General features: G+C 35.3%; 1 protein-coding gene across 4 annotated transcripts in view; it reads right to left on the bottom strand.

Annotated features, from left to right (window-relative positions):
* Window positions 1-24,163, bottom strand: part of SYK (spleen associated tyrosine kinase) — a 147,034-nt gene that overhangs the window by 31,493 nt on the left and 91,378 nt on the right. For 3 of the 4 annotated variants that reach the window (XM_069087285.1, XM_069087277.1, XM_069087294.1), the window contains 4 exons: window positions 10,822-10,960; window positions 5,111-5,192; window positions 4,701-4,753; window positions 3,390-3,458 (listed from right to left, as the gene is read on the bottom strand). In XM_069087285.1, the coding sequence (XP_068943386.1) occupies window positions 3,390-3,458; window positions 4,701-4,753; window positions 5,111-5,192; window positions 10,822-10,960 (343 nt within the window). The remainder of the gene's footprint in view (window positions 1-3,389; window positions 3,459-4,700; window positions 4,754-5,110; window positions 5,193-10,821; window positions 10,961-24,163) is intronic. The other variant, XM_069087300.1, reaches the window with a different exon arrangement.

The following is a 24,163-nucleotide window of genomic DNA, read 5'->3' as shown; positions in this document are numbered from 1 at the left end:
TTGAGTACTAGTTTTCTGCATTTATTTTCTCTTGAAAGTGTCCAATCAGTACCTTCAGAAGAAATGAGGCTGTCAGATGTTGAGCTTTGAAAAAAGAGGTAAAAAGACAACACACGTAATATTCTGCTGTTACTTGCCATGTTGGAGTATATAAATTATACTCCTATCTGCTGCACTGAATGGACTGATCACAGAAACCAGAATTAGAAATAAAGTCACAACAGGCTCCACTGCCATCCTCTAATCTGTTTATCTCGATTACTTTTCCCTTTTAACCAAAGAAATCAGAGTTGGGCTGGATGACAAATATGTCTGTGCTTAGAGACAACAGCAGTCCTGCTTAGTGTTGTATATCACCTACTTCTGTTTCTTAGCAGGATATCTTTGGGTCTCCTTTTTTTGGAATAAATGTAAATCCTTCTGGAAACTATACCCGTATCTATATCTATCTATCTATCTATCTATCCATCTATCTATCTATCTATCTATCATCTATTTGTCTATTTGTCTGTCTATCTATCATCTACATACATATATGCCTAAATACATATATGTATATTTTAATACATATATATTTGCTTCATTTGACTGTATGTATGGAAACTTATAGTACTTGTAATATAATTAAACTTATATTATTTATATTAGAAATCCTAAAATTCTTGAATTGGAAAAGAACTTTATAGACATCTGGGCTCCTTATTTTATAGACGAGGAAACTGAAGTCTGCAGAGGTGAAGTGATGTGCTCAATGCTGTATTTTCAGGAAGTAGATCACTTTCCTTCAATCCCAATATAAGGCAGAGGGTAACATTATCAGCGTCATATCTTATCTACATTCTCATTAGAGAAACCACGAGGGGACCCTAAGTTTCCCTCATTCTGATGATGGCCATGCCATCTCTTATGTATTGAAAACAATACAAAAATGAAAACATAAATAACTTATTCATCACATGTATTGATGCTTAACAAAGACTGCTTGTAGAATATATGTGTAGGGTTTGTGGGCAAATAATTGATGCACATTTTAAGTTTAAATTTATTGTAATTTTTAAAAATACTTTTGATTATTTTCTATCTGAGAATTCAGTTGATATATCTGAAACCATTTTAATGTTTCTAATGTGTATGATTTCTATCCTCTAATGTATTTTAAAAATTCATGTGTGTCATAGTAGCAAGAATACAAGTGTCCTACATTGCTAGTTCAGTGACTAGAGTTAATTCAGACTGCTAAATACAGTTGTTCCTTAATTATATTAACTGGCTCTCTACTTTGATCAAATTAGTCAGTTGTCTGACAAATTTCCACTTCCCATAGGTAAAATAACATGTACATAATTTATTGACAAAATTTCATCTATGGATGGGACACATAAATTTTCACATTTGCTTCTTAAAAGAAAGCCATTATTTATCTACATTTATTCCCAAAAGCCTGGAATCATTATCCCAATTAAAACCGATTTAGAACAAATTCTGAATGATTTCATTTTTATAGTTGTCATGGTTCGGTTGTTTTTCAATTGTGTCCCCATTTGGGTTTTTCTTAGCTAAGATATCACAGTGGTTTGCCATTTCCTTCTGCACATCATTTTACAGATGATGAAACTGAGGCAAACAGAGGTTAAGCGACTTGCCCAGGGTCACACACCTAAGAAATTTCTGAGGTCAGATTTGAATTCAGGTATTGTTGACTCCAAGTCCAGTATATTGTCCACTGAGCCATGTAGCTGCCTCCTTTCTACCATCATTTTAAAAGCCTATCATGGATAATTCATGGCTTAATAAAGGATGCTATATATTTAGTTTTTACTGACTAAGCCTGTTTTTCTAACTATGTAATAGTACTGATCAACTAAGGACAAAGGAGAGCTCTATCACAAAAGGTATTTTTTTTGATGTGTGAGTGTGTATACTAAAACATCTTGATTGGCTGGCTACTAAAGATAACCAAATTTCTGAGACAACAACCAACTCTTTACTCCTCTGGTACTGCATGGCAATAAAATAAAGGAATGTTACGATAGTATCTTTCTGGAAACTCAACCAAGAGCTGACAGGACTTTGTCATAAGGCTTCTTTCATTTTTCCTAATGAGAACCGATCCATGCAGATTAATTATTTGGTTTGTTTTTTGGAATTCATGTTAACTAGGGAGATATCCTTAATGAATAAGACTGACTATGCAGAGGGTCAATCAGTTTGTGTGCAGGTCATGGTCCCAACGGCAGGAAAATTCACTGATGTCTTACTTAAAAACATTCTACAGTTAAAGTTCATTTATCTTGTATTGTCAATCAGATGAAGAACGTCCTTTTTTAAAAATAAATTTCTTATATTTTCTTATATTATATATGGGAAGAGCATAATTGAGTCTCATATATTCCTTAGTCTTGATCTCTAAGTATGTATCTTAATTTCAAGAAACAAACTATGCTTTAGAGAGTTAGTTGGAGGTTCAAATTTGCATGAAAGGGATTGAAAAATTACTGTGTTATAAAAATGTGTTATTTAGAAATCAAATCAAGGATTAGAGTGGAAACCACAAAGAATGACTCATAAAACTAGTCCTATAAGTAACTAGGGGGAAAGTTTGCTATAAGAATCCCAATAATGGATTTCTGCGTGATTCACCTCAGTAATCAATCACATAGCAAAAAAAGGAAATGAATCAAATATTAAAATTACTGCTTCTTGAATGACATTTTTCTATCTCACAGTCTCTATTTTCTCCAATAAAAACTTCACAGCTCTGGTGAAAAAATTATAAGATCTGCAGGGTAACCCAGCTTTAATTATTTAGTATATACTGTCACAAAGTATAGTGTTTCTTTTTAGTAAGAAAAAATCTACGTATCTATTCCCATTATAATACTAAATTTGACTTCATCAACTAATATTGCGACTTTGCCCCAAAGGCATCATCTGTTTTCTGACAGGAATAATGATTTCCAATGTAACTACATGCATCTGAGTAATTCCAACAGTAAAAATAAATTATTAAGATTAATATTTATTAAATTTAATATTTTAATATTAAAATTAATTATAATTAATTATTAATTAATTATTATCACAGACATGAAATAAATCAAAGACTAACATGAAAAGCACATCATATGCCTAAAGAGAAAGACAGTCAAGGAATTTGCTGCAATAAAACAAAGGCTACATCGAAATCACTGATGATAAAGTTGGTATCAGTGATGACAAAGAAGAATGAAAATTGAAAAGCAGACTGCATTATGATCTCTACATTCAGAGTGTTAGTAGACAATTACACATTTAACAGATGCAAACAAAACAGGAAAAGGCACGCAGCTGAGTGTGGGTACATCCTACCACTTAATCAGAAACCAGCAAACATGGTATGCATTAGGCACCTTTTTGTTGCCGGCCTTTGGAAAGGAGTATGATTTGATTCTTGAGATAATTCCACCCGTTGACCAACTCTAGAAACCATAATGTCAAAGAGGAACGTTAAATTTTTTCAAAAAACAATAGATACCTTCTATGACAGAGGCTCTTTTTAACTTGTTTTAAGAAACAATTTTACCAATAAATCCCCTAACATTTTGCTAATAAGGTTCACTACACAACATTTAATGAACATACCATTTTAAATGTTCTTTCTTGAAAATGTTTCCTTAGAGGCTTTTTAAGATCTACTACATTAGAAAGTTTTTGTGTTATACAAAATTATTAATTCATATAGGTTAGACCAACAACAATAAAATGGGTGAAAAGTAAATTTGGCTAGTTGTGTAGAGTTTTGTAGTAGTAATGAATAAGGTGTGGAAAAAAAAACACTCCCCATCCTCTTCCCATATTCTTTTATAAAAAAACTTACTGACCTCTATTATCTCTAGGAAAATGGGATTTCCCCTGAAATTCCAGAAGCAGGGTCGGGAAAGCCACATAGAAATGGGGAATCGGCAGAAGTGTCATTGTCCTGGGAACCCCATCATTCTCTTTATGCCCTCTTTTAAAGCAATGCTCTGAATCTTTCAGACTTGGGATGCTCTGCTGCTATACTATCAATTTGATTTTTTAAAAAAATATGTTGTTCATTAGATGCTTGATAGATTTTGTCAGCAATAAGTCTATAGAACTTTCTACCTGAATCTACTTGAAACAAGTCAAAAAGGTCCACAGACACTGACTGTTCTAATTATGCTTCCATATAGGTAGATTACACTGACAGAATTCCCCCATAGGAACTTTATTCATGTGTTCAATTGTGTCATTAAATATGCTACTTAATATTAATCGATCTTATACATACAAAAGAAAAAAGTTAATTTAAATTTTCTGAGTTCTAAGCTAAGAATTTCCAAATTTAATATGAGAAATGTTTTAAATTAGCCTTGATCTTTATCATCCTTAAAGAATTTTTAAACATATATTAACTATCAAACTCAGCCACTAATACAATGGCTGAAAAAAATAAATGATACATAAGTCTTGTTCAAAATAATGAACAAGTTTATTTTAATATGGAAAACAGTCTAATGTTTAATATAATTCTCCATGGGAATCCCTGTTAATAATTTATTCTGAAATTTCAACATGATCATTTCTTTTTCTTATTTTTTTTATTTTTTGATCATTTGTAATATTAGACAAGATCACATTTTTCATTTGCTGATATGTATAAATGCTTAACCTTCACTGATCCTAATAGCAACACTTACCTTAGGATGAGCAGCTGGAAGAGGTGGTCGTGACATCCCAAAGTCTATGTTACCTATGAAAATATAGAGGACAATTACTTCTACAAAAAAAAGAGTGGTTCCTGAATCTCAAATAATTATTGTGAAATACACATTATCTGCAAAAAACACACCCCATCTGTTAAAATTATTTTCCCCCAGATGGTATATCTTCTTACATTTAATTTTTTCTCATCTATGTACCAAATATCAGTTTTAAAATGTAAATTTCATAGTCATAGTATCTTTTGTTTTTAAATGCTTTCATAAAGTAATTAAGATAAGCATGATCCCATCAAATTCTCGTTTTCAGAGATTATATTTTTGTTTTCTAATATATCCAAAGAATCAAGAAAACCCATTATAAGTTACCATGTTATTATATAAATTACCATTTTCTGAGCCAATTTTCCGACATGGAACAGTAAGAACCCTTAAGAGTCCATCTGGCTTATAGGAATAATGCTCAACCAGCTGTAAATGAAGGGGGGAAAGAGCATGGATTAGTAAAGAGGAGGAACAGAATAAAGACTCCAATGGAGACACAACTAATGTTTTTGTTTATAATTAGGCACCTCTAAGAAAATGACTTATTTTTTCATTTCCACTGTGAGCTATTGCAATCTTTTTGTATTTTCTTCAACTATAAATACTAAGCTGTACCTTTTACATATTGCTTTGACGAAGTCCACTTCCATTTTTGGGGGTTTTACATCTTTTCATTGGTCTCCCACTGCCTTATGAATCAAGATCAAGATTCTCATCTTTATGCTTCAAAGTCAAGCTATTCTAGATTATGATACCCACTTACTCAATTCTAGAAGGAACTAAATTCTAGAAGGAGAATTCACTATATTATTAATATAGGTGAACCTTCTATCAAGTGTTGCCATAGTCTCACCATCTTTCTCCCTTCTCTTCAAAAACAGATATTACCTCATTTAGATTTTGTTCTCCAACAAAAGAAGTAGGGATTTCCCTCAGGGATACAGTATGGAGAATAAGTTCATAACTTTAGAACTAGAAGGGAATTTAGAGGTCATATGTCACTGTGTTATAAATAGGCAGCTAATCAACAATATTTGAATGTCTACTACTATTACATGGTACTGGACCTCTAAAGATTTTTACGTAAGAAATAATATTCACCTACATCAGATTCATTATTTATTACACAGCAAAATAATGTAAATAAAAGATATTCTACTTTTATACAAAAATAAAGCAGCTGAATACAAAGTTTCTTCTCAAAAACAAGTGTTCAATTCACCCTTTCAAAAAGTTTTATTACTTTATTATTTTTAATTTATCTCTATTTCCCAACGCATCTTTTAAAAAGAAGGTTGGGAAGTGAACTATCAGATATTTCATTGGGGCCAATACACAACCATCTTGTGGATCACAATTTATTTAGCCCTTCTTCAATTGACAGATATGTACTTTTTAAAAGTGAGTCCTCACAGTAAGTGGAGAATTTGAGTTTATTAACCAGTAAACTATTTTGGCTTTTTTGCTTTTGTATGTGTGCCAGATTTATTACACTGATATACCTCTTTTTCAAAACCAGTACCAAATCATTTTAATGATTATTTTTTGAATTACTAGTTTGAAATGATACTAATATACCTCCCTTCCTTCCCACTTTGTTCTGTTTTTTTTCCTCGAGTTCCCTGACCTTTTATGCCTTGATATGATTTTTTTTTCCAAAGTCCAATAAAACATTCTTTCAGAAGTCTGGCATAGCAGTGAATAAGTACATAATTTAGGAAATATTGCAATTTTTATTGTATTGGTTCAACCCAGCCACGAGCAATGAATGTTTCTCTACTTATTTGGGTCTGCCATTGTTTCTGCAAAGTGTATTGTATAGTTAGATTCATATAGTCAACCCCTGGATAAACTGGAAAGATTTCTTCCTAAGTATCTTTTAGCTTCTCGAATTATTTTTAACAGAAATTTTCTTTCTAGCTTTTCTTATTTATATTTAAGAATGACAATGATTTAAGTGGAATCACCTTATATCTTATAGCTTTTCTAGTTATTAATTACTTTATTTTATTATTATTTTGCTTTTTGGAGGGCAATTGGGGTTAAGTGACTTGTCCAAACTCACATGGCTAGTAAGTGTGTCAAGTGTGTGAGGCCGGATTTGAACTCAGGTCCTCCTGACTCCAGGGCTGGTACTCTATTCACTGTGCCACCTAGCAGCCCCTATTAATTATTTTAATTAATTTAATTGCCTCTAAAGTTCTCTAAGTCATATATCTATTTGAAGATTTTTCTTTTTTTGGTATTATAAATTTGAATCACTTGGAAAGAGACCCTTATAAGAGAAATTTGCTGCAAAGTTTTTTTCAAGTTACTTCATTCTCCCTGATAACCTAGAGAGAGGCTTATTCCTTTTTTGTAAGATAAAGACCAGCCCTGAACTTTGAGCAAAGACAATTTACCTCCAGCAGATATACATAAACCACAGACTCTACGTTCATTGATGAAAAAAATGTTGCTGCTGAATCCTTACTGCAAATAATATTCTCACCTCCTTTTATTTCTTTCTATTAAATCTCATAGAGAACTGATACGACAAAAATTGTTTTTTTACCTTAAAAATAATTTGCAAACTGCTCAACAATCCATGAACACACATCAGATTAAGCAACTTTTCAAAAGTCACTGTTAAAATGCACAGTCTGTCATATCTATTATGGAAATGTAGATAGCTCACAACCTCTAACCATAACTAATTTGCATATCAGAAAATTTATAAACTATATTTTTACATTTTTAAATTTAAATTTATTTATTTACTTTTACGTTACAACATTAAGTTGCACAACCCCTTGAGTTTCAAATTTTCTCCCCATCCTTTTCCTTCCCCCTCCCCCCCACCATGGTGGCATGCAGTCAAATATAGGATCTACAAATACCTTCACATTAAATATTAGTCAAGTCGTAAAGAAGAATTATAATTGATGGAGTTAATAGTAAGAAAGAAGAAACAAAACAAAACCAAAAAAGAGAGCAAGTATAAACTATATTTTTAGACAAAGACATCAGTAATAATTATTATCCTAAAGCAATTCAATGATAATTAAGGGTCAGTAGGCTCAGTTCTGCACCTGAGAGTCAAAACTTGAATACAATCTGGTCTTGATTACCTAAGGATTGTGTGATGAAACATTAGGCTGATAATGACTGACAAATTATCATTAAAATGCTAGTTGCTACTAATTTATCAGATAGAAAACATCCTTTTGGGATAACAATGAATATATAACTAGTAGTTCATTCATTAAAGTTCTTCAGCAATGGCTCATAATGCTGAGGGGTAACAGGTTTTTAAAAGTGAGTAAGAGTGCCGGCCCCAGAGTCGGGAGACCTGGGATTAGTTCTGGGCTCAGATACTTAACACCCACACAAAATAACTGGCCGTGTAACCTTGAGCAAGTTATTTAACCCCAACTGCTTTAAAAAAATAAAAAATAAATAAAAGTGATGCTTGTCAAATGCAAGCTCTAGCAGGTCCTGTTAAATGAGAAAAATTGAGTATTGGTTTGGTAAAGTACTGTATATCTGTCACCTCAAAACAAGCATAGCTTAAATTCATGAAGCTTTTCATTAAAATGTGTGTGTATGTGTATACATTTATATATACATATATATACACATGTGACTGTGTGTTTGGCTCTAGCAACTCATTTAAAAACCTACTAAGATAAGAAGCATGTGTGAAGCACCCAGACAAATAAAACCATAGACTGTTTTCTAAATATTGAAGTATAAGTTCTCACTAATGCATTAACCCTATTTATTCTTCAGGTAGACTGAAAAGACACAATCATATAGAAAAACTGAATTTTCCCTGGTGCAAATATTTTAATATTCTGAGTTTATTTTCATTATCTCTCATGGAGCTAGTGTGAGAAAAGCACTTTGTAAACCTTAAAGTATTATATAAATATATTACTATTGACAGTAGTAAAATAATAATTAATGATGACAATAATAATGATTATAGTAAGACTACCTTACAGTCAGATTGCCTCGAACTTGTTTTGGAAATGATTTCCTGGAGACGTTTCTCCCATATTTAGTAACATGAATGGATATGACATAAATATTATCTGTTTATATCTTGGTTGAAGAATGAAAATCAAAAGTCAACTGTGAGCAAACCCCCAAAAACCATTTTTTTTTAAATGAAAACTGTCACTCCAAAGAACTATGAAGTCACACACAAATCATTTTCATCATTCTTTGAGAAAGGCTTTGGAAAAGGACCCAAATCAAGAGCAGAATTTCAGAAACATTTGTTGCCTCTTTGTGCAAACTAATACTTTCAAGCTACAGATGGCAGCAGACTCCACAAATTGCATCTAATATGACAATTCAAAGTTTCATTCCCTACTTCCCAGAATTATTTATTTTAATTATAATTGCAATGGTTCTATTTTAGTATGAGTCTGCTTTATATTCAACTAGATAATAATATTTAACTAATTTATATATCTTATATATAACTTAATAGTATTATTTAATCTATAAAAATGATATTTGTACAGCACTTAGAACAGTGGTAAGTGCTTAATCAATGCTTATTCCCTTTCTCCCTCTCCTTCCTTTCAGATTTAAGTATATGAACCTCTCCCCATATAATCCCAACATACATATACACACTCTTCTCTTCTCCATACTAAATATCCCTCCTTCCTAAAGAGAGCTGCCAGAACTTAGATGATCAATGAGGCCTATTTATCTCTCCTCATTTCTGCCCTCACCAATGAACACATAGCTCCAATCTCTGTCCAGATCCTCAAAGTTAGGATGGGCCTTAGAGATTATCCAGATTAACTTCTTAATTTTACAGACAAGGAAACGCAGATCCAGAAGGTAATAAAATAAGGTCACAAAATTAGTTCCAAGTATCCTGGTACAAATTTGAAGAGGCGCCAAGTAAATAATATTTAGATCTGAAGATGGAAGACTGGGTTTTGAATCCTAGCACTAACCAGATATTTGTATTTGTTGTTTTTATTCAGTTGTTTCAGTCACATCTGACTCTTTAGGACTCCATTTTGGGGTTTAGTAGTTTGCCATTTCCTTCTCCAGATCATTTTACAAATGATGAATTGAGGAAAACAGGGTTAAGTGACTTGTCCAGGGTCTCACATCCAGGAAGTGTCTGAAGTCAGATTTGTACTTAGGAAAATGAGTCTTTCTGACTTCAGATCCATCACTCTATCCACTGTAACCAGATATGGGTGTGCTGACACCAGAATAGCCTGCTGTTACATCTGCCTACCTCAAATCTAATCCCCCTCCAATTCATTCTTCATTCAGTCACTAAAATGACTTTCCTCAAATGGGTATCTGGTAATTTCACCACCTTCTCTACTCAATAAACTCCAGTAGCTTCTGATTGTCTCCAGAATCAAATACAAAATGCTCTGGAATTCAAAGCCCTTCATAACCTACCTCCTATATAGTATACATTATGCCATACTGAGGAGTAAATTTGTATAATTGTGGTTAAATCTTTGACAATAGAATAAACTACAAGGTTTAATCATCACTCTTACTTTCTATTTCCTTGTAAAAGTGAATTCAACTATCAGTAGCTAAATGGAGGTGTGGTGAAAAGGATCATTTCCTACAACTGAATAAAAATCATTAGTGAGTCTGGTCCCATTTATAGAAATTGTAGATTCACCCCAGTTCCCATAAGTGAACTGGGGAATCCTGGGAGAAGTGTGAAATCTAACTTACCTAGCCTGTCAGGTAATGAAAACTATGTTAATTTCTGATATGTAGATGTACACACACACACACACACACACACACACACACACACACACACACCTCTTTTTGTCTGAAAGCCAGTCAAAATCAATTAAAAAATGATACCCCTTCCTTTACCGGAGCTTATAATCTATTATCTCTTTCTTATGAATGAAGAAACTGAAATAGAAGGTATATAAATTTAAATCACATGACATATAAGTAGCACATCAGACAACAGGGTTTAATCAACACTCTTACTTTCTGTCCAAGAGACTAAATGAAGACTGATTTTAGCCAATGGGGTAACCATATTACTTCATACCTGCCAAAGGGTGTCGAACTTTTTCCCATCAGGGATAGAGAGTTTTCCAGTTTTATCTTTATCAATGCGATAATGTAGAACTTTTCCTTCATGGAGTAAACAGAGAGCATATGATCCATTGTTGTCTCTTGCCCTAATTCTAAGATAAACAAACAAAACAAAAAGTCACAGTCACTGTAATTGTATTTCTTCAGGTTCTATAAATGAATGAATGAACAAACATTTGGAATTCACATTTGTCAGACTAGGTCAGGTCCAGTGTTCCAATGTTCTAATAGGATTACAGATATATAAAACTGGAACAGAGCTCAGTGGTTACCTAATCTATCCCCATTATTTTACAGAGCAGAAAACTGAGGCCGAAAGATGTTAAATGTCTCATCCAAAGTCACACGAGTGGCAGCAGTGGGAGTCAAGGAAGGTCTTCTGACTCCAAAGTCTCTACTATAGCCACCCTAATTTTTTCCATCCTTTCAAATCTCTAAATTTCACAAAATATAAAAATCATAGAACCAAAGAAAATTAGTCGTGTTAAGGATTCTGAGATAATCTAATTCTATTCCCTTATTCTACAAGAAAACAAATTCATAAAGTGAAAAAATTACTTTCCTAAGTGTGTATAATTCAAGAACTCTGCAAAATATTTTAATTAGCAATGGTATTTCAATATTGTAATTATTTTATATGTTCCTAAAGATGGTTCATTCAAGATGGGAGTAGGACACAGAAACAGCTAAATGTCTTCAAGTATTTTGTTACTAAAGAATGAAGAATGGTCACAAAGAACAGCATTCATGTCAGAAAGCAGTCTAGCGCCAGGCTGAGAGTTTGTTAAAAAAGAAAAAAGGGGGGCAGTTATGTGGTGCAGTGAATAGAGCGCCGGCCTTGGAGTCAGGAGGACCCAACTTCAAATCTGGCCTCAGACACTTAACACTGATTAGCTGTGTGACCTTCGTCAAGTGACCTCAATTACCTCACCTTCCCCCTCCAAAAAGAAAAAAAGAGTAAAACAGGCCGGTTTAATAGACAAAGATAAAATGATCCCCTCCATCCTCTTTTGAAGTTTTAGGTGACATAAAACAAGAAAGATATTAATTATCAACGTTAAGCACCATGGTGTAGTGATTGATTTAGAGTCAGACAACCTGGAAAATTAAGTTAAGTGGGCCTTATGAAGTATGGCTAGCAATAAACCTACTAGTAGTGATGGAATTCTAGCTGAGCTATTTAAAAACTTAAAAGATATTGTCAAAGGGCTGCACTCAATATGCCAGCAAATTTGGAAAGCTCAACAGTGGCTACTGTATTGGAAAAGTTCAGTTTACATCCCAGTCCTAAAGAGGGGCAATGCCAAAGAGTTTTCAAATTACCAGACTGTGCTCATTTTACAAGCTAGTGAGGTTATGCTTAAGATTATGCAAGCTATGCTGTAGCAAATATATGAACCGACAATTACCAAAAGAGCAGGCTGGTTTTCAAAGAGGCAGAGGAACCAGAGATAAAATTGTCAGTAAGTTCCAGGGAAAAAAAATCTACTTCTGCTTCATCGACTGCACTAAACCCTTTGACTTTGTGTGGATCACAACAAAATATGGAAGTTCTCAAAGAGACAAGAGTACTGTATCATCTTACTTGCCTTCTAAGGAACCTGTAGGTGGGTTTAAAAAAAAAACAATTAGAACCAAACATGGAAAAACTAGTTGGTTTCAGACTGGAAAAGAAGTACCACAAGATTGTAGACTGTCACCTTCTTTGTTTAACTTATGAAAATTATATATCGTATCATATGATACATGATGAAATGCCAGACTCTGAATTAAAAAAAAAATGAAGTTTGCAAAGAGACATATGAACTTCAGACATGCAGATGTACCACTCTGATCAGTCTCATAACAAAAAGTGAAGATGAATTAAGAATAAGCTACACTAGATTTGCTTCCTAATACTTATCCATCTTAGATATAGGTGAAGTTTGAAAGTCTTGGTAATCTTACTTCCACTATTTAAAATCTGACACTCCAATGAATCTCCAATCTCTGCCTAACTAGCTATAACCATAATAGTTCATATGTATGTAGCACTTTAAAGGTTACAAAGCACTTTCCTTACAATAATCATGCTAATAATAGATGCTGAAGAAACAAAGAAAAAACATAAATCGGCCCATTTTCTGAAACAATTTTCCTTTTTAAATGTTTTTATTTCTTTGGAAGGGGGAAGGCAGGGCAATTGTGATTAAGTGACTTGCCCAAGGACACACAGCTAGTAAGTATCAAGTGCCTGAAGCCATATTTGAACGTAGGTCCTCCTGACTCCAGGGCTGGTGCTCTATTACCTGTGCCACCTAGCTGCCCCCTGAAACAATTTTTATACAATCAGAATTGCAAGTATTATTGTGCAAACTTTGGAGATCAAGAAACTGAGGTTCCAGAGGTTGTTACTGGTTGATGGTCCTATAGCTAGTATCTACCGTAAGATTCTAACCTGGATCTCCCGGGATCAAGTCCAATACTTCTTTGTATGTCTTGGGCAAAACATAGTACTTCTCTGAATTTCAAGTAAATGAACTATAAGATGGAGATGACAAAATCTGGCTTCACTGAAGTTCTTTGAATAAACATAAGGAATGCTACACCAATACAAATGAGAGGAAGGAAATTTCCCTCCCTTCCTCAGCCCATATAATCATAGAACAGAATCATACATAATGAAGTTTTATGGTGGAAATAAGAAGCCTCTATGACTGTGATTCTCTTATGAGGTGTGAAAGTCTTTGATTCAGTCAAGAACGAACTCCTCATTTGGCTGAGCAAACTATCCATCCTTCTAAGGGCTTTTTTTAAATGGTGGAATGAATTTAACAATTTGAAGTCCACTTTGTGGAGGCAGGCCCTTTGCCCCAGACTGCAAAGTAAATGAAAGAAGGAAGTGTACTTTGTATCTGCTGCCCTGCCTAATTTCAACTCCATAAAACAAGATGCTCTGCCCAGGATATACTCATCACTTCTAAACTCATCACCGTGTCGCTACCATAAGCCTTGATAGACTCTACTTTCCCCAGCCTTCTCTCCTCTCTGATTGGGGTCCTAGAGGGCAGAGCACCAAATTCTTCCTTATTCCTTCTTTTATGAAGGGCAAAAAACTGGATGCTGCTCTCTCCACTTTGCATCTAATGCCCTACCTGTTTTCAACTCCACAGAATGAGACGCCCTTGCACCTAGAATCCCTTGATAGCCCATCTCCACAGTTTCCTTCCTCTTTTTGTGTATTGTTTTACCCCTTAGAATATAAACCCAATGACAACGAAAACTATCTTTCTTTTTATTAACTGTATGCCCAGTACTTAGTACAGTGCCTGGCATGTCAAAGGTGCTTAATAAGTTTTTATTGGATTGGATTGGGGTTTTGTCTCCCCCTCCCAACCAGAGCTGACCACAAGGAGATAATTCATCTGTTGTGTGTGTGCGCGTGCGCGCACACACACACACGCACATGCACATACACATACACAGACACTACTACTGCATATAATGTTCTTGTTTCTGCTCACTTTTTTACTTAGCCTCTTTCCCTTTTTCTTTGATCATCTAAGTGTATGGACTTTATAGTGGTGTTGCTTGGGTAAAGGGTATGCATGGTTTTATAGCTTTGGGGGCATAGTTCCTAATTGTTCTCCAGAATACTTAGAGCAGGTGACCTCCACCAACTGTGGATTAGTGTAACTGAAACACTGCAGTGAGATGATTATTATGTGAAAGTTTTAGCTACTCTGATCAATACAATGATCCAGGGCAATTCCAAAGGAACCTTGATGAAAAATACTAGCAACCTCCAGAGAGAGAACTGATAAACTCTGAGTGCAGATCAAAGCATCGTTTTTTCACTTTCTTTGGGTTTTTTTTTTCAAGCTATTGCAAATATTTTCATAAGTGTTCTCTGCAAGGCATATAGAACACCAGTTTGTGAGGATAAACTCCATTGGAGAGAGAGAAGACAGAACGCAGGTAGTCACAGAGCTGAGGAATTTTCTTGATGTGGGGCAGGATCTGTTTTCTGATCAGCCCTGGTTTGGTGTGTCAAAAATCTCTCCTTCTTGGTGTCTACATTTAGGGAGAGCCTCGTCTTCTTGAAGTATGCATCAGTAAATGACTTGGAATCACACCTGAAAGGTTATCCCGGGTAGAAGTGGCAATGCCAAATTTCTGATGGGTCCTTCTCGGAGGAACAGAGTTGACGGTCAGAGGTCCAGTCACCAGTAGCAAGCCACCAGCCAGCTGCTTCACGAAAACCATTCGCTTGCCCCTGTGGCGGCCAGTGAGCATGATCAGAACGGTGTCTGGGCCTCCTCACCTGCTGGCTGAAGGGCTCCTTGCCCTGACTGCGAATCTTTAGCGCTCGAGCTCCACCATTCTTATCACCTGCGACAAGCTTTGAGATGGTAGCAGGCACTTTTTCTTTCTTCTTCCATTCAATCCGAGTTTTGGGGGCGGCATATTTCCGCTTGCACATGGCTCTCCGGGAATACATTGTAGACCTGGAGTATGTACCAATCCCTCGCGCCAGGACTGGGTTCCGACTGCAATGCTTTCGAGGCTTTTTGACCTTCTTTTCAGCTACATCTTCCTTTTTGTTCTCTTTTTTTCCCCCTTTTTCCCCTTCTTTTCCTTGGGGGGGGCTTTTGGTCCCGCCATCTTGAAAGGCGGGAAAGAGTACTTCCTTTGTTTTCTTGCTTTTTGTGTATGACACGACTACTATGGAAACATTTTTCTTAACTTCACAGGTATAACTGAGAACACATCGTGTGCCTTCTCAGTGAGTGGGAGAGGTGCTGGAAGAAAGGAGAGAATTTAGAACTCAAAATGCTTTAAAAAAAAAAAAGAGAGTTAAAAATTAATAAATGAAAAATCAGAGGAAAATTCTACTCCACCTTCCACCTTTGTGTCTCTGTGCTGGCTGGCCCCCTACTTAGGATGCTCTTCCTCCTCACCTCAGCCTCACAGAACCCCTCCTCAAATACTCCTTGGGCAACAACACAACCACGAGAATTATATCTTTTTCTTACACTCGATGGATTGTGTACCTTCTGGATAATATACTTTTCCTCATTTATTACATATAAGTCATTATTTATATGTGCTACTTATGGCACTTGTTTCAACCTCAATTTTAATTTTTCATTCTTTTGCTCCAATGATAGAGCATTACTTGGGGGAATCAGTGTAAAAAAGTTTTCATCTCAAGAAAAAGCTTGAGACTCCTGAAAGCATTATGTAATTTCCCAAAGGCGATCTGGTACACTGATATTCAATTTTGTATTTAGCAATTATTGTTCATCTGAAGTGCCTAAGATACATGTATTGATTTACTAATATCTAACTGTATATCATACATGCAGTAAAACTTATTCATCCATTTACTTTTTTCCCATGTGGACTATTTTTCTTTTACTGGTAATGAATTTGTTGAGGAAGCCCTATAATATTCTTTTTTTTTTTTTTTAAGCAAATGGGGTTAAGTAACTTGCTCAAGGTTACATGGCCAGTTATTTCTGGGTGTGATGCTGAGTATCTAAGACCGGATTTGATCCCCAGGTCATACCGACACTGTAGCCGGTGCTCTTACTCGCTGAGCCACCTGACCTCCCCTATAATATTCTTGATTTGGGTTATTTTGTATCTGGATTTATATCTGGGGAAAGAAGCAATGGTGCATTCAACTTTTTCTTTTTTTTTTTTTTTGATCCTGATAATTTGGTTTTCTTCTTTATTTTCAAAACCACATTTATCAATAGTTTACCTACTTTACTGGCCTTTTTTCATAAAACTAGCTATTATTTTTATTAATTAGTTCATTTAATTTGATTCATCTCTCCTTTGATTTTCAGAATTTCCAGTTTGGAGTTTAACTGGGATTTTTTAAGGGTTTTTTTTTTTTTAATTTTTGTTTTTTTTTTTTTTCCAATTCACAAATTTATTTTTTTTTTTTATTTACATACATTTTTAGAGATGTAACCCCCCCCCCCAGTATTTTTCAGTTTCATGCCTAATTCACTGGTTGACTCTCTTTCATTGATGTACACATTTAGAGATATAAAATTTCCCTTAATTATTGTTTCACTTGCATCCCACGAATTTTGGTACATTGACTCATTATGATCATTATCCTTTAATGAAATTACTGATTATTTCTATGATTTTTTTCTGATTGACTCATTCTTTAAGAATAGATTATTTAGTTTCTAATTTATTTTTAATTTATGCCTCCACAACCTTATAATGAGTATATTTTTAACAGCATTATGGTTTAAAAGGGTAATTTAATATTTCTGCTTTCTTGCATTTGTTTGTAAGATTTTATATCCTAATATAGATTTTTTTTAATGAAAATGCTATGTATGGTGGATAAAAAAGCAAATTCCTGTCTATTCCTATTCAATTTTTTTCCACAGGTCTATCATATCTACCTTTTCTAAAATTCTATTAATTTCCCTAACTTTTTTCTTATTTTATAATTAGATTTATGTAGTTCTGTGAATGGTAAATTGAGTTCCTCCACTATTATAATTTTACTTTTCCATCCTATAACTTATTTAACCTTCCCTTTAAGAATCTGGATGCTATGCCATTTGGTGCACATGTCTGGTATTTATTTTTTTTTAAGCAAAATATAGTCTCCCTGAGATCCTTTAATTCGGTTTATTTTTTTTTGTTTTGTTTTTTCTTTGTCTGAGATAATAGATTGCTACCCTTACCTTTTTTAAAATTTCATCTGAAGCATAACAGTCTCTTCTGGCCCCTTATTTTAACATTATATCTTTCTGTTGCAACTGTGTCTCTTGCAAACAATATGTTGTTGGATTCTGGTTTCTAATCCATTCTGTTATCCCCTTCCTTTTCATACATGAGTTTGTCCCACCCACACTTATAGTTATGATTACTAACTGTATATTTCCTTCCATCCTATTTTTCTTCTCTTTATCTTTGTCTCTCTCTCTCTTATAGCCTTTTCTTCCTGAAAGTCTTTTTTGCTTCTCATCACTGACTCCTTTAATCTGTCCTCCTTCCTCTCACCTCCCACCCTTTGCTCTTATCTCCTTCACATCTTATTCCTCTGTAGGGTAAGATTATTATTATTATACACATCTGAGAATGTATTCTTCCTTATTTGACTCAGTTCATATAAGAGTGAGATTCAAGCACACAACCACCAAATTACTCTTCTACTGTAAAAAGCTCTTCCTTGAATGCCTCTTTTATATGAGATAATTTTCCCATTCTTCCCCTCTCTTCCCTTTTCTCCTAATGTATCCCTTTTCTTTCCTCCATTTTCTTTAGATCATCCCAACATAACTGACTTGCACTCATTCACTCTAAGTAGACTCCTTCTAACTGCCCTAATAATTATAAAGTTTTTAGGAATTTTATGTATTATCTTCACATATTAGAACTGAAACACTTTCACCTTGAGTCCCTTATGATTTCTCTTTCATCTATACCTTTATATGCTTTTTTTGAGCCTTGTGTTTGAAAGTCAGATTTTCCATCCAGGTCTTATTTTTTCATCAATATGCTTGAAAGTGGGGCAGCCAGGTGGCGCAGTGAGTAAGAGCGCCGGCCACAGCATCGGGAAACCCAGGATTGGTTCCGGCCTCAGATACACACAAAATAGCTGGCCGTGTAACCTTGAGGAAGTTACCCCCAATTGCTTAAAAAATTCTTGAAAGTCCTCTTGTCTTTATCTTTATTTCATTAAATATCTATCTTTTCCCCAGAAGGTTTATATACAAATTTACTGGGTAACTTATTCTTGGTGATAACCTTAGTTCCTTGGCATTCCAGAATATCAGATTCCAAGCCCTCTATTCCTTTAACATGGAAGCTGTTAAATCTTGTTGGGCTCTGATTGGGGCCTCATTATATTTGAATACTTACTGTTTGCAATATTTCCTTCTTGACCTGGGAGTTCTGGATTTGGCTATAATATTCCTTAGGAGTTCTCACTTTGTGATCTCTTTCATAAATGATTGCTGAATTCTTGGCAATTTTTATTTTATTCTCTTATTCTAAGATATAAGGGCAGGTTTTTTCTTGATAATTTCTTGAAATACAATGTTTAGGCTCTTTTTCCAAGCCATGCTTTCAGATAGTCTGATATTTCATAAATGATATCTCTTTGATCTATTTTCCATGTCAGTTATTTTCCCAATGAGATATTTCACATTTTATTCTAGTTTTTTATTCTTCTGACTTTTAAAAAATTGTTTCTTGATGTCTCATGGAGTCATTGGCTTCCACTTGGCCAGTTCTATTTTTAAGGTATAATTTTCTTCAATGAGCTTTTGTACTTCTTTTACATTTGGTCAATTCTGCTTTTTAAAGAGTTCTTTTCATTAGGGAAGTTTTGTACTTCTGTCTCCCTTTTGATGGTTCTATTTGTTTTTTTTTTAAGGGGCTCTTTTCTTTCAGTATTTTTGTGCCTTTTTTTTTTTACCACATTATTTATATATTTTCCTCTACCACTTTTATTTGATTTTCGAAATCACTGTCTAGCTTTTCCAGGAATCCTTGTTGGGTTTGCATCTTTATTGGGCTTGTGTCCAATTTGCATTTTGGACTTTGGGCCTTTGCTTATAGCTATTTTCACATCCTTGTCATCTTTGAAAATCTTTTTTTTTTGAGCTTCCCTGTCACCATAGTAGCTTTTTATGGCCAGTTTCTTTTTGTTGTTGTTGTTTACTCATTTTTCCATTCTATTCCTTGACTTTGAACTTTATATTGAAGCTGGGCTTTGCCCATATGGATAGAGAGGGGGTGGCATTCTCCCAAGCTTCAGGCTTTTTCATGCTATTGTTTTCAGAACTGGTTGTGAGGTTTTTTTTTGCTTCCACAGCATGGTGATGCCAGGAGAGGCCTCTGCTTTCTTCTTCTATGCTCTGTTTCTCATCTGGGAAGAGCCTCTGATCCCTTAAAGGCCAGAACACTATTATTCCTCACAGTCCCTGATCCCTTGGGATCAAAAGTGTTTCTCTTCACTGGAACTGAGGGCTGGAAGTGGGTATGGGCAATGGAATCGCCAAAATAGTGCCCTATCCTGTGCCCAGTGTTTGTGTTATCTCCTAACCAGTTGTTCAGTACATTTACCACCTCTGGGATGAGAGTTCTTGAAGCTGCTGCTGCTGCTATCACTAGCATCAAATCCCACAGCTCATAACATCACCATGTGTGCTGCAAGTCAGACCCCATCCCAGTGTCACAGACACCTCTTTCAAACCTCCTAAGTTGTCTTGGGCTGGAAAAAATTGTCTCAGTTCAACACTTTGTTAGCTTTGCCACCCCAGAATTTGATTTGAGGTATTATTTTAAAGTTGTTTGGAGGAGAATGTTGGGAGATCTTAGCTGTAGTGACTCTTTTACTCTGCCATCTTTGTTTTATGCAACTTCTAACTGGAGTATCATTTTCAAGGAATAGCAAATAGGTCAGTGAAGCTGGACCAAAGGATGTATGAAAGGGAGCAAAGCATAATGCAACCAAAAAGGGAAGAAAGGGTCAGGTTGTGAAGAATTTTAAATGACAAAAACATGCCTTCTTTATTGAGTCAGTTTGTAACAAAATTGCTTAATCTGTTGATGTTTTCTTTGTACATTAAAAATGATTTACTGATATTTTTTTCTGCACATATTTTCCAATCATGAATCTCTTTTGTAACCTATATGTAGATTTCAGTACATTGTCCATGTCTGAGAGTACACATCACTCTATCTCTAGTCACCATCAATCTTTTGAAGTCATGTTTGATTACTACTTTGGACACTCTGAGGCCTTTCAAAGTAGTTTTCCCTCATATTATTATTGTGATCATGACATAAATTGTTATCTTGTGTCTGCTCATTTCATTCTAGATCATTTCAGATAGTCTCTCCATACTTCTCTGAAAATATCATATTAATGACTGGCAAAGTCATATTGCATAACCTTCATATAATACAGTTTACTCAACATTCCCCAATTGATGTGAACATCTTATGGTTCCACCTTTTTGTAAAATAAAGTGGCAACTAGGTGACGTGGTGGATGGAGTACTGACTCTGAAGTCAGGAGGACCTGAGTTCAAATCCAGCCTCTGACCAGACACTTGACACTTACTGTGTGACCCTGGGTAAGTCACTTAACCCCAATTGTCTCACCAAAGGCAGGAGCATAGAGTATAAATGATTTTTTAAAATAGTATAAAATAAAAATACAGAGGTAGATCAGAGTAAAATAGCAAAGGGCATGGGATGCCATTATGTGGATGAAGATAAAGATAATGACAGAGAAGCAATATAGTATGGATAAAAAGAGCTCTGAACTTTGAATTCAAGTTGAGATTGGGTTTGAATCTTACATTCTATACTTCCCAGTTGTACAACAATGTTAAAAGTCTTAATTCTTCAAACCTGTTTTCTCACCTTTAAAAGTGGGAAACATAATAATATATGTAAAATGCTTTGCAAACTTTAGAAATTAGGGAATCACTCAAGGTTTCTGAATCAAAAAATGCTATCTTTTCTGGACCAGAATACTGGTAAACCTGGAGAGTTATGAGCTAAATCTTTTACAATTCCTCTATATCAAGCAATTTCAAAGCACTTTTACTGACCTTAACCTTCCCATAACAATAAAGATCTCTCTTTAGAACACAAACATTTTATGATGGCTATCAAATTACAAGATGGAATATCATTCTTTCAAAAGAACTAAAGATGAGAGTCACACCAAGGGTAATGGAAAGCTCCACCGTGGGTATGAGCAGACTGCCACATAGAACCAACACGGAAATATGAAGAAAAACAGGAATTCTTCAGTCCTCAAACTGTTCACATTTGAAAATGCTAGACTATCAGTGTTGTATTTGAAGTTGTTGAATATATAAAAATACAGTATTGAGTTCACTTTTTCATTATTCACCCAAAACAGTATAATCATATTTCAAAGTGCTTAAAATGCTTTTTTCTAGTACAAAAACAAGATGAAAGAGTGATAAATGTTGTGAAAGAGTGATAAATGGAGAGATGAATTATCAATAAACACACACATACACACGCACACACTCACCCTGTGTGAATCCTTTTAATGTCAAATCTAGTAATGTTATCAAAGGCACACACATGCCTGCCACTCACTCTAGAACAGAACTTATAACCACAAAGTAAAAATAAATGCCCCAGTGCACAATGAGGAACAGGAAAAAGAAAAGCACATGATAAGGAAGTACAGTAGTAGTCTTTTAGATTATAGTAGAAGCTGCATAATTGACACTAATGAGAGACACTTCATTTGGGGGGTCAGGCGAGAATGAACAATTAAAAATGAAATTCAAGTGCATTTTATCCATGTATACTAAACATCTTCAGAAATGCTAAAGGAAAACACAATGTGGTTGCCTTTCAGTGAATCCAAGGTATAAAAAGCCTGAGACATATGCTGCATGAAGCTGTTTTTCCCTTTAATTTTAGAGAAATTCTGGTCTACTTCTCTTTTGTGACAAATGCAAAACGGTATGATCTCAGCTACTGAGGAGACTGTCAAAAATAGAATCTCAAAGGAAATAGAAAAAAATGAGATTTAAGGTCATGCATTTCTTTGCCTCCTATCATGAGTCTTTACCCTTATAAAATAATGGTAAAGGAAGAGGAAAATGAGAGGTGGTACCCATTAAATGGGGTCTCATTTGAAATCAAGGCACGCACCCCCTCCTTGTGGACACAGTCAAGGACACAAAACTGAAGGAAAGACTAAGGAGAAATCAATCGACAATGTGCCAGGTACTGTGCTAAAGCTGAGAATACAGAAGAGGCAGAAGACAGTCTGCCCTCCAGGAGCTTGCAATCTAATGAGGGAGACAAAATGCAAACAAATATGTGCAAACAAGTTATAAACAGGATAAATAACTGAGAGACAGTATGAAAATTAAGAGTGACTGGGAATGATTTCTTGTAAAAGATGGGGTTTTAATTGGGACCTAAAGGAGGCCAGGGTAGAGGCAGAGTTTACGAAGGAAAGTGTTCTAGGCATAGCGGACAGCCAGGACATCAATGTAAGTAATCAGAGTAAGTGATGGGAGAAAGATATAGGATGGAAAGGGGCTAGACTATGAAAGGCTTTGAATTCCAAGCAGAGAATTGGAAAAAATCACTTTGGTGACTCAGTGGAAGACAGAATGCAAGGAGGAACAATTTAAGGCAGTCATATCACTAGTAGTTTGTTGCAATAGTTCGGGTGTGAGGTGATGAGGATCTGCACCAGAGTACTGGTCGTGTCAGAAGAGAAAAGGGGTCTATTGAAGAGATGTTACAAAATTGGAATCAACAGGCCTTGTCAAGAGACTGGATATGGGAATGGGGGTTAAAGATAGTGAGGAGTCAAGGCTGACACCTTACGTCCAAGCCTGAAGATCTCAGAGCAAGATATGACTTTCAACACTAATAGGGAAGTTAGAAGAAGAGGTGCACTTAGGGAGAGATAATGAGTTCTGTTTGGGACACGTTGGGTTTAAGATGTCCAAATGGGATTTCCAGTTTGAGATATCTAAAAGACAGTTGGAAATGTGAGACTGGAGGACACAGACAGGATGAGAAAGAATAGGCAGATTTGAGAATCATCAGGATAGAGATCCATAAATCCACGGGAACTTACGAGATCACCAAATGAAGTAGTATACAGGGAGAAAAGGAGAGGGCCCAGGGAAGAACTATGTGACACCTATGGTTAACAGAAGCTTTCTGGATGAGGACCCAGCAAAGGAGACAGAGAAGGAGAGGGTGAGAGGAGAACCAGGAGAGAATGGTATCCTGAAACCCTGGAGAGAACAGAGTATCAAAGAGGAGAGTGATCAACAGTATCACAGGCTGTGGAGAGGTCAAAATGAATAGGAATTTTTAAAAGATCATTGGATTTGGCAACTAAGAGATCACTAGTAACTTTGAGAGAGAGGTTTTGGCAGAATGATTAAGGTTGAAAGCCTGTTGTAAGAGATTAAGAAGAGAATGAGAAGAGAGAAAGTGGAGGTGTCTATTACAGATGGCCTTTTTTTGTCTTTTTTTTTTTGGAGGGGGAAAGGCAGGGTGATTGGGGTTAAGTGACTTGCCAAGGTCACACAGCTAGTATTAAGGCTGGATTTGAATTCAGGTCCTCCTGACTCCAGGGTCCCTGTACCACCTAGCTGCCCCAACAGATAGCCTTTTTGAATAGCATAGCTACAAAGGACAGAAGCAATATAGTTAGCAGGAATGGCAGGATCAAGTGAGGATTGCTTTTTTTTTCTTTTCAGGATGGGGAGAAGCATAAGCATGTTTGTAGGCAG

The sequence above is a fragment of the Petaurus breviceps genome, unplaced genomic scaffold (assembly GCF_028583685.1).
Source record: "Petaurus breviceps papuanus isolate PSGF00001 unplaced genomic scaffold, PetGlider_PUasm1.0 118, whole genome shotgun sequence".
NCBI lineage: Eukaryota > Metazoa > Chordata > Mammalia > Diprotodontia > Petauridae > Petaurus > Petaurus breviceps.
Note: the sequence above shows the minus strand (reverse complement) of the source record. Positions and strands in the feature narration are given on the sequence as shown.